General features: G+C 40.3%; 1 protein-coding gene across 1 annotated transcript in view; it reads right to left on the bottom strand.

The window, feature by feature from the left end:
- The window catches only part of tox3 (TOX high mobility group box family member 3), a 36757-nt gene extending 31399 nt beyond the window's left edge, over positions 1 to 5358 (bottom strand). The window contains exon 1 of the mRNA XM_058630177.1: positions 4496 to 5358. Coding sequence (XP_058486160.1) covers positions 4496 to 4597 — 102 coding nt within the window. The 5' untranslated portion in view covers positions 4598 to 5358. The remainder of the gene's footprint in view (positions 1 to 4495) is intronic.
- Between the last annotated feature and the right edge of the window lie 6739 nt (positions 5359 to 12097).

Here is a 12097-nt window from a genome sequence, read left to right as displayed (position 1 = left end):
CTGTGGAAGATTTCAGAGGCCTTTTGTCAAACCCAGCTCTTAAATAAAGCAGACAACCCCGGTCTTGTGTTTGTCACTGGTTCAGACTGCTCGTTTACATCAGACTATACTGGTTACACACGTTTGATCAAACGGACACTGATTCAGGAGGCAGTTACTGCAGTGTGCAATGTATGGCACACTATGTCAACATGATCAACAAAAGTAAAGAGTGGCAGCTGTGGCGACGTGGAGCCACAGGAACGACAGAATGCCAGGCTCCTACTAAGCTGTTACAGCTTTGGTTTGGCTCTCGTCTTCAGAAACAATCACCGTGAACCTCTTAAAAGCCAGTCTTCATAAACAATTGCTGTTTTTCTCCAATATGTCTCATCACAGCTATTATCATCAATTTAGTCGAGAGGAAATCCATGTTGAGGCTTAGTGCATTAAGTCGAACGTGAACATCTGCTCTGCATAGACATACATGTGTGGTCCATTAGGACCCGGGCGTCATTCCTCGATGAAGGAACTCCAAGTTGCAGTGTGTCACTCAAGTGGGCAGACTAAAAATAACACGGCCTAATCTCAGTGGGAGAATTAGGTGTTTAATAAATCTGTTGGACTTCACGCTCTGACAGGCAAAGCGTACGGGACTCAGCAGAAAATACATCAGCGAGTCACATTTCAGACACTTAAACATTAAACATGCACCTTGGAGTCAATATCCATCAACTGTTGAGTTTGACAAAGCAGACAACATCTGAGGCCACACACACACACACACACACACTCACTTGTGTTTGGATATGTTTAGAATGTGTGTGATGAAATGGCACCAGCTGTGTACACTTGGGAGATGCACAAGGCCCCTGGTAGAGTTAACCCCTTCCTTCCCAGTGAAGCAGGAGAGACCACAGACACCAAAGAGACTCTACTCTACAATAGTTGTACACAAAAGGGCTCGCTACGCTCATTCACTAAGATCATTGTCCCACTTCCTTAAAATCGTTTACTTTTTTGGTTTCCTCACATACGCCTGGGTCAGTGAGAGACACATGAACCATGAGCAGATTTCTGTTCCCCCCTCGATAGAACTCACTTTACAGGTTCCATAAAAACCTCTTATAATTGCAGCCGCAGCAGCCCTACATGACCATGCCAAGTCTCACAGTCTGGACAACTTCCTAAACATTGTTTTCACTGCACACATCATGGGGCGAGTGCATGATAAAAATACAAAGTACACGGCACGGTAAGTACATTCTCAAGACTGCTTTATCTATGTCTAGTATAAAGGGCACGGGACGGATTGTCTTACTTCATTTCAGATCTGATGACAACAAGCGATGCTGGTGGTTTACAACAAAACAAAACGGTTTACAACGCGACAGACGCAGACTATTAGATGTCGATTTGATAAATAATTCAGATGACCGTAATTAAAATCGCATTTCATCACGAGTGTGACACGAGCAGTTCTCCACAGTGGCATGGTATATGGTACCGTGAGCAATCTGCTGTTCACTGGAAATTGGAATTGATTCCATGAATTGCTTAATGTTTGAAGTTTTAATGTAAATGAAATGTGATAGCGTGTCCTGTATTTGTTGAAAGGTGTTGCTAAACTGAAGCGCTGTGCAGCCCCAGTATGAATGTGCCATGAAGGTACATTAAAACACTGCTTGATGGCCAATTCCCAGCTACAAAGAACTGTGATTCCTCCACGGTACAAGTTAAAACTCAAGTGCTAGCACCAGTGCAGGTGAAGTCTGTATTAACATCTGTTGGCGATTTCAGTCCCTTTGACTGGAGGTAATGAAAGCCCACAATAAATGGACACTATAGCTGAAACATGAATGAAGCATAAGAGAAAAAGAAATGACCAGATGGTCATAAATATGAGAATAACACAGGGTCTCTTTCATGAAACCATTTAAGTCCATTACATTGGACTTATACAAATACCAAAACCAGCCTAATGCAAACAACTCTCCGTCTTTAATTGGAGCTTGCCCAGACAAACCACATCTGAGACCACCTCACATCACCAAAATAAAAGCCCACATACTGTATGTTGTTACTTAAATCGTGAAGTAACCAATAAAAGCCAGTGAAAGTAGGGACCGTGGTGGATATGCTGTGAGGCATAACTACTGCTTCAAACATGTCACATCAATGTCGTGAACATGCTGCATTCAGATTTGAAAAACAAATAAAAAAACCTGCTTGAAAAAGTTTTTGCTAAAAAAAAAAAATGACAGCATTTAATTGGTGCGTATCATTCATTTGTGTGAAATTGTGGGACGTTTCTCTTCAGGAGTGCCGTTCCTCCTTCATCTTGGTGCCAAAAAAACAGGCAGCTTCGTTAGTCATGACTGCAGCACCTAATTAAGTTTGTGCCACTCGTTTGGATTTTGCTGTAAATTTAAAAGAATCTCTGATGTTTCAAAGTGCCTCTGGGCCCTTCTGTCTCTGTTGTCATTAAAACTGAGAATTTCCTGTGCCAGCGTTCTGAGAGAGCATTGCCTGTTTTCAAATCAAAACTGTAATCTAGTGGAAACAAGTTTTTTTTTCCCAAAAAAAAAAAAAGGTGCTGTGACAGCTTATAAATAGATGTAAGAAGTAAAGCTTTGGTCCTGTGCGACTTGTTAGCATGCCACATCTTTTGTATGACTATAACCACTCCGCATTGTGCTATCTTTCAGCAAGTTGATTCAAATCAACTGGAGGCTTATTTGAAAGATGCATGCAAAATATTCTGTTTATCTACCATGGAAAGGCTTTGTAATTTGCATGAAATGCATGCTTTGCACTCTCCCTCTGTGTCTCTCCAACATAACTGGTGGAGATACTGGATAAGCACCTTCTCAGCGTCCTGCCCCTCGCGCTCTGCCTCCCCTTTTTGCATTGTGCCCAATTACTGTTGCAGATGGAAAAAAATTGACTTGACCTGGGAAATTTATGAGCAGCAATAAACTTGCACTTCAACACTGATCCAGAGCGATGCAATTAGTTGTCTGGGGGGCTGATGAAGACATGATGAAATTGGACACATATGACAACTTGGCCATATGACAAAGAGCTGATGAAACAGTGAGAAACCTGGTAACTGTTTTGAACAGCATCAGATTGCAAGGGCTGAATAATTGGGGGGGGGGCTGTGTATGTTTGTGTGTCTGTGTGTGTGACACAGAGAGAAGAGGTGGGGGATGTGGGTGGAGGGGTGGTGCCATTGTTTAGATTTTAAAAGCAGCACACCACTGTTTGTGTGATTTTTTTTTGCTTGTCATAGTGATGTTCCCTCTTACTGGGGCACATGCAAGTCAAGCTGCTGATGGATCACCGGCCCTCTCGGCTCAAGTGTTACATCACTGACAAAACATCACAGACCATCAACAGTGTTTTTATGCCACGATCCCCCCGGTTAATAAACTTGTTGTGGCACAGCGGTGCCATTATTACTGACAACTCAGAAAGAGCGCTGCTTGTATACAGATGCACCGAAGTGACACTTTGTGCATTTACAATGCTGTGCATCATGTGATGACAGTCTGAGTTGCAGTTATTGAAGCCAGCTTTAAGATATGTACACATCACAACACATAACAAGGCTGATCTACTTCTATCTTTCAATGTGTGTGAGTCTCACTGCAGAGCTGTCAAGTTGTAAACTCATTATCAGAGGTTCATTAAAAAATAAAAACAGCCGCACAACAGAAACTTAGAATGAACTTTGTTTAACACCGAAATAAAGTTAAAGCAAACTATTATTTGTGGGTTTTGTGTGATTTTTTACTACCGTCTTGTTGTTAATTGTACTGTATCTGTGGATGCAGCACTTAGTCCTAGGCAAATTTCCCAATGGAGGAAATAAAGTATATTGCTTTGTGTCACAGAACATGCTGCAGAATGACTTTGACATTACTGTGCACTCAGGCAGCAAGAGAAACACATGCTAAAGGGCAAATGCGCGTTTCTATAGCAAAGTGTTTTACTGCATCACGTTGGGGGAGGTATAGACACCGAATAATGGCACTGGAGAAGAGTTTATTTGACACGAGATACGTTAGATCACACTTTCATCACATTTAATGGTTATTTAATGCAGGGCTGCTGCGGATACAGTGATCCAGGAACATGAAACTGTATCTGTGGATCACATCACTCTGCTCAGAGATTAGCAGAGCAATGGAGCTGCTCTGAGCCACACGCACAAAAACAAACTCTACAACTGCATTGTACAAAGTTGTGGCATGGGAGGGGAAAAGCACTGATAAAGCAACTTCACTGAGACAGAGGTGTTAGGGGGGCTGAAGTCAGGACAAGGAAGTGCACTCAAGTGGGGGCAAATATAGCAAATCAGCATGATTTATACTGTTAAATGCACATCATGTTATAAATTGTATACAAGTGTGTTCAATAGTAAAGGCTGGAACATTGCGTCAGCACCTGTGTGCTCACACAACACTAATACTATAAGCTACAGCACAAACACTGGGGTTTTCCAGCTCACCTTGTTGAAGTTGTAGTAGCCCAAACAGTGCGCAAAATCCAGGTTAGGTGGATCTCCTGGAATAGGATTCCCACCAGCAGTGGGGTAAAATCTTACATCCATGGTGGTGTGTTTGTGTGTTCGTGTGTGTGTCGTCGCCGCGCAGCTCTGCACGGAGCTCAATTTGTTTTTTGCTGCCGTTTACAATCCAAGCGCAAGGGAGAGACGGAGAGAGACAGGCGGCGATACACGGAGCCCCGCTTTTTATAGGGGTGAATGAAACGGACTGTATAGGTAAAGTTTTGATATTCCTCTTCTACACCTGGCTCAGTCGCTTCATTCCTAAATGAAGCCCACGCGTAGGGTGGACTGTGGGGATCACGGAGCAGGAGACGCTGTGTGCCAATGCATTTACACACAGCTGCTGCAGCTGTTGTATACAAAGGAGCCACGAGACCGGCGGCTGAGCGTGGACTCTCCTATTTCCTTCCACTTCCTTCAGATGCAGATGGACGGAAGAGGAAAAAAAAATAAGAAGAAAAAAATGAAAACACTAATCAAGTCGCGACCAAATAAAGTCCGCGCGTCAAGACGGCGCGCGTACGCAGAAAACGCGCGTCCGTATCCAAAATCGCCGAGTGTTCTCACAAGTTCATTAGTCCCAAACTTGGAGAACTAGTTAGTGCAGCAGCTGAATTGAGGGGAAGCGAGCTGGCCACACGGACCCATCTGCTGAAAGCGACGCAGCGTTTGGAGGATTTGTAAAAACAAGCACAACAACAGTCCACAGATGGTGCAATTAGTGAATGTGATGTAGTGCAGCGAGTTTCCAAGCTCAGCCTTCAGCTCTGCCTCACTGTCCTAGTGATGAAAAGGCACAATGTGTGAACAAGTCAGCCCCTCCCCAAACACACTAAGCCACGCCCATGAAAACACAGCATTTATGTCCATGTGACCGGCTGGCAAATGATAACTGATTTAACCTACAGCTGTGCTATCTGTGTATGTTTTATTTATTTACTCATATTTCCCTTATCACATTGTTTCTTTGTCTTTTGATTTGTAAGCAGATTATAATTTGGGAAAACCTGTGGAAAAATACTTTTCTTGCCTCTGTATGCTGTGCTATGCTGTGTTGGTAGTGATCAATAATTCCACATTAACCTTTTAGTGTAACGTAAATAAAGGGTTTTGAGAGAAAGTACAAGGGTTGTACACATGTCTGTAAATGTCTACTTCCTCTAGATCCTGCTTATCAAATGATGGGGGATTCGGACCAATAACAAGGCAGATTTAATGTGAGAGAGGAAAAAAACTGTAAACTGACACAGATCTGATTTAGGAATTATTTGTCCATAAAACCCTGAAAAAAATCAGATCTCAGTCACATGAACTGCCAAAATTAGATATGACTCGTTTCAGCCTGGTAATCTGAGCCTAGTCAATAAGAGACGAAGACAGAGAGAGAGAGAGATGTGAGCTACAACCAGCTGTGTGTTACTATCATAAATGTAATCAATATTCACATTTGCTACCCGTATGTTTTGCTCAAATATTGTGTATTTACTCTGAAACAGTAGCCTGGCGTTGCTAATCCATTCATTTGATTTTATGAAGTCACTTCATTGTGTTGCCAGGTCTGATTCTATCAGCAGTAACAACTGCCTATGCTGTAAACTGGGTTAGAAGATAATCTGATAATAAATAAGTCTGATAATAAATGCAAAACATTGTTAGTATATCAATCCTGCCTGCTGCAACTTTAAGCTACTTGTTTTAACAGCTGCAGTGTGAGAGCCAGTATCCTTGTGTTTCATTACTTGTGTCACATTCATATGTCACTAACAGAGCGCTTAATTGTCAACACATGCGAGGTTGTAAGCTCACGCATATCGTGGTGGATTGCATGTTTGCTTTAGGGCATGTACACACGAGAACGAGTGTAGGGATCCACAAAAGGTTTGTATCGTTTCTATTTTTATCCACATGGAACCGGAGAACCTAAAACACTAAACCTGAATAAAACCCTTGTATTTTGTTGTACACAACCAATCCAGTTGGTGTAGCGGTTAGCACCCTTGCCTCCGCAGCAAGAGGACCTGGGATTGCGATCCTTTCTGCATGGAGTTTGCATGTTCTAAAGACATGCAGATTTGGGGATTTGGCAAAATTGGACACTCTAAATTGTTGCGGGTGTACTCCGCCTATTGCCCTATGTCAGCTGAGATTGGCACAGCACCCTCTGTGACCCTCATGTGAAGGATAAAGCGGTAGAGGATAGATGGATGGACGGACAGACGACCAATCCACTGCAATGATGTCATATAGCCCCACCTCTCTCTCGCTGCCGCTATCTTTGTCATTGTCGTCTTCGTCTTCGTCGTGTGTTTGGGGTTTATTCTGTTTATGTGACTGTATGCATTGTGACGTAAAGTTCTGTTCCCATATAACTTAAGTTTCCGGTCACATCCAAAGCAGAGAGGCGTAACGAATACTACCACGTTTTTTTAAACAAATATTTCCCCCTACTACCTCATGGGAACATAAAGATGACTGCAAATACTCAAACAATACAGGCTGTTATTGTTTCAGGTGTGTGTGCATCACACAAGTCAACAATGTATGAAAGAACAGGTTTGATATCACTGCTTTCCAAATTCCCTTTTGTATGCTCACCTAAATACACATATAGTGAGGTTTTGAAAAGATATTCATTTTTTTAATCACAACCTTTAGCGTGAGCAAACCCTCAGAGCCCAAACACGCATAATTACTTGTATACATCTACGTACTGTACGTGAATACAAATGCAAGGCAACAGGAATCCTATGATAATGAAGTGCAAATAAATATGAACAAAGAAAGGTTGGATCTATTGCATTTGTGAATTAGTAGACTAGTGCAACCGCAGAGATAAAAAGATTGGGGTTGTGAGTTGTCAGTTTGAATCATTGCTACTCTTTTCCTTCCCTGTTTTTCTGAAAGGCTGCATCTTGGTGCATATATTCCTGCTACCACCACACTGCTGGCATTACAGTAACCATTTTTCTTTGTCTTTTAGCTACCTGAGTTCATTCGGTAATTGCTCGTGGGTGTTAAGTTATTCAAACATGAATGTAAAGTATCGCTTGGGTTCCTGTTCTCCATTTGACTTAATTATCCTTTCTGTTACACTACACTTGCTTTCTGTTTACAGTTTCTACCATTATTATTATTATTATTATTATTAGACATTACTTCTCTAGCTAGAAGGAAATTGTAATAAAAAGCAGACGACATATACGTAGAAATGTGCTGTTTGAAACCCCATGCATACACTTTGGTGAGTTTTGTCATAGATTATTGTACTGATTATATCGTATATTTATCATTTGACAGTTGTTATTGTGTGTAATCTAGTTTTGCTTGGAGCTGTTATGTACATGCATTTACATTTTTATGTAATGTTAGCATGTAGTTCTGTGTTTTAGTGTAGTTTTAACGTGTTTGATTACGTATATGATGTTACTATACTGTTCACGGAAAAAAGTGTCAAACTAGCAATAGCTATAAACTCTACATACAGCCCATCAGTTGTATCATCTGTATTGGTACTACGTTAACTGTATTGTCCCTATTTCAATAACATTCTACAGCATGCACAATATCAATAGTGTTTGCACACAACTAAATGGAACACAGTTATAATCAATGCTATTTAATTACACCTGTGCCTCTCCTGCCGACACATATCAAAAAGTCCGCAATACAAAAACAGGTCTGTTATCATTTCCACGTACATAATGAATATCTAATGACAACAAAACAAAGATTTAACAGAGAAGGAGTGCATTTACTGCTCACGGCACCTCTGTTTGTGCAGTGAACACAAATAGATTTTTCATTCATCTGTCACTTTCAGCTCTCCAGAGTGGAAAGAAGAGGTCAGAATAAACATTAAAATCAATGCTGCTGGCCATGAGAATACATCAGCAAAGCCTTGCCGCCATGGTGTATGTATTTTTATATGACTCATTTGTTTTTTTTTTAACTTAATATTAAAACAACTGCTTGAATACACTTCTAACTGATCAGGATGCAATTTATATCACTTATTTGCGAGCCAATTTCCATGAACATACATTTGAATCATGCATACTTGTTATTATCACATGGTAAATATAATATCTAAGTCTTGTTATGTTCGGGTGTTAGGGTTTGACCAATTTTGGAACCCACTGCTCCAATATTTGGGGATAAATTTGCCCTCCTGAAGGCAACGGTCCATACAATACTTTGGGGAGACAGTGGAGACACGGGCCAAGACTCTTTCTCTCACTTTTATTATTTACAGTTCAGTGAGCAATGTGAGAAGGAGTTGGAGAAATTACCGCTACAACTAATTGTTTTCAAAACTAGACAATGGATTCCATCAGTAGTCGGCCTTTTTTTGCTCTCCATATAGACGGTTTATTCATGCACAGCCAAAACCTGCTCAAATGTGATCAGTCAAAGCATTAAGGGAAAGCTGATCACCAATAGATTCTGTGTGTAGAGGTAAGGTTTTAACTGATTTCACCTTTGGAAATGAACATTATCTTAGTTAAATGTCTGTATTAAATAAAGTGAGATTTTTATATAATATTACTGTTCTTGTTCTGACCTTGTTTTGACCTGACTGTGTTTATAAGGTCATATTACACCTGGCCTTCAATTACAGCACTTATTTCTCGAAGCTCCTAGATGTAAAATGGAGTATGCAGTAGGTGCTATAATGATTTGCTATTAAATTAAATTAAATTGTTGAAATAAGATAAAACGTAAAGAAGCTACATCTACAGTACTTTAAGTAGAAACTAGTTATATACTGTAGTACAGTGTTGCTGTCTCACGTTACAGTGCTTTAAAAAAAGACACTTAGAAGTGGCATGTGTGCTGGCGTTTACTATAATCAAGTATAATCAATGACATACAGTGCCAAACTCTGCTGCGCCGGAGAAGATAATCCTCTTTTGAACACTCTCCAGTGCTTGCTTGGAGATGGTCAACAATTCACGACAGTGGCCAAGAAATCTACTTTGTAATTATGGACACATTGATGCATATGCAAACCCTTTTTTTGTTTTTTTTGTCACCTTCCTGTTTCACAGTTGCTCGTGCAAGCGTAACTAAGCAATGCCTGCATACTACACACACTGATACACCCACCCAATCAAATCTTATTCACTCTTGCACATACAGACACAAAAAAAACCCCACGCAGGCTCCCATGTACTACTTATCAGATAAGCAAGCTCTACTACATTTCCATTTCAGCCTGGTTATTGGATGTTTGGTTTTCAATACAGGACAAGTGAGGTGTGTGTGTGTGTGTGTGTGTGTGTGTGTGTGTAGTAATGGTTGCTGTTGTTATTTATTCCTGTTTTTAATGTTGTTTGGTCGTGCAGCCAGGTAGTGGAATTAATTTCCTTTCTGGTGGTTAGGTATCAGTGTCTCTGCCAGATGAATTGTGCTTTTCTACCATATGTCATTTCCTCTCAGGCTGGCAACACTAGAACCATTTGGTGACGTGAAAACAGATTATTGTGTGCTGGCTCGTAATCAGATTCATTTAAAGTAGTACTGTATAAATATATGGAAGTAAAATAGTAATAAATGCAAAATAAGTAATTAGCCATATTGACTCTTTTATTTATTGTATGTATGAACCACCCACATTTTCAGAGAGTGATGTCACTGCACAACACCATAAATAATTGCGGTCTGGTGTGTAGTGTGTGAAGTTCCAAGACAATTTTGCATTGCAGCAATAATATTGATTTGAACAGTTCAGGAGACATTTTGAAACATGCTCATTTCTTGGTGCAAGTAGTTTTCATACAAGACTGAGGATTGTTGCAAATAGTAGCAAGGGAATGGGGAAAAAGGGCACTCATATCAAGAAAAGAAAAAAATGCTAAATAAATGCAATACATTTACCACACCATATTTTTTAGTGAAGGTTTAAAAACAAATCAAACCATTTAATTAAACCCCCAGCCCATAGCCAAGCAGAAAGACAACTTGGCTTGGGACCAAACGGTTGCCAGTTCAAGTCCCTGCCAGGTCAAGGGTTGTGGTACCCCTGAGCAAGGTACCCATATCCCCATTGCTCATTGTTAACTGGACACTCTAAATTGACCCCAGTGTTCTCTACATCCAGTGTACTCCTTGTGCCAGGCCCAAGCCCAGATAGATGGGAGGCTTGTGTCAGGAAAAGCATCTGGCATAAAAATCTCTGCCAAATCAAATGTGCAGATTATCCGCTGTGGCGACCCCTAGAGAGAGGGGGCAGCCAAACAGACAGCAGCCGACAAGTACATTTATGATAGGTGACTGAAATGAATATAAATCAAACACATGTAGACTTAACTACTTTGTATGTTTTCAGATAATGGCGGAGGGGAAATATTTCACAGCAGAGACAGAATATAAGGACGCTCAAAAATAGTCAAATGAAAAAGCACCCGTAGTCTCTGTATTTCTCTCCTCCCTTGCAAGCTTGCCTTGTTTCTTGTGTTGCCCTGTTTTTTCTCCTCTGTAAGGTTACGTTATTTTTCATTCTGTTTGCCTGTTTTTGCCCCGAAGTGAATTTTGATTTAGAGACTTGATTTTGCGGCACTAGCAAAACCATGCGTCCTCTTCTTTGACAAAAACCTAACCTTTTTTGCTCGTGTGTTGGCAGAGGTCAATTTATACCCAGGTGCATACAGTATAGTAAGCAAAGGCCCCTCTGTTTGTTTGTCACTTCAAAAATGATCACAAGTTTTATTGCGAGTAACACTGCCGGAAAGCACAAAAATATATACTCCACCTCTTGTAAACACCTGTTTCCCTACATGGCTATTATTGAATTGGGTATTATAATTAAAGAAAATATAAAGTTATCAAATGTGAAACGTGTGCCTTTTAGGTGAGTACTAATCTGCCGTCAAATACTGGATGTTTTTAATGCGATCCACACAAACTCTAAATCTGAAGTCTGATTTATACTCTCCTCGCTCGACACTTTTGATAATCACTGCCTGACAAACCTTTAAGTCGCATGACTCTCTTCAGTTTATGCTTTGACCAAAGGATTCAGTCATCTCCATGGTAACTCCACTCTATCCTCCAGCTGGCTTTATAGTTACGTCGTATCATCCCAATCAAAAGCTCCCTCAGCTTGTTAAATAGCACTTTGGTCCATTTGTACTACCTTTTCCTTTCTACTTTTTAGAAAGGAAACTTTTTTGTTATGTTTGTTATTTAGTTTATATATATCTATATATATATATATATATATATATATATACACATTGTTTTTGTTAACATGCAATTTCCAATGTGTTAGTATTCAAAGGATATTTGCTATTTAAGAATCAATAAAATACATAAATAGTCCAACCTGAACCCAACATCTCCTTCAACTGCAATCACTTCATGTCTTCCTTTGCAATCTGAAATTCAGGAGTTAGTGTGGTTACCTTGTTAGGTGCTAACCCTTGACATGTTTCATTGAAATGTATTTTTCTAAAGAATGTTAATAATTCATTCTTTATCAAGTGAGATATGGATAGTATGTCTAACAAGAAGCATGACACGGCCAAGGTAGAGAGCAAAATG

Source organism: Solea solea, chromosome 5 (assembly GCF_958295425.1).
Source record: "Solea solea chromosome 5, fSolSol10.1, whole genome shotgun sequence".
Taxonomy (NCBI): domain Eukaryota; kingdom Metazoa; phylum Chordata; class Actinopteri; order Pleuronectiformes; family Soleidae; genus Solea; species Solea solea.
The sequence above is the reverse complement of the archived record's forward strand: the minus strand, read 5'-3'. Positions and strand labels throughout refer to the sequence as shown.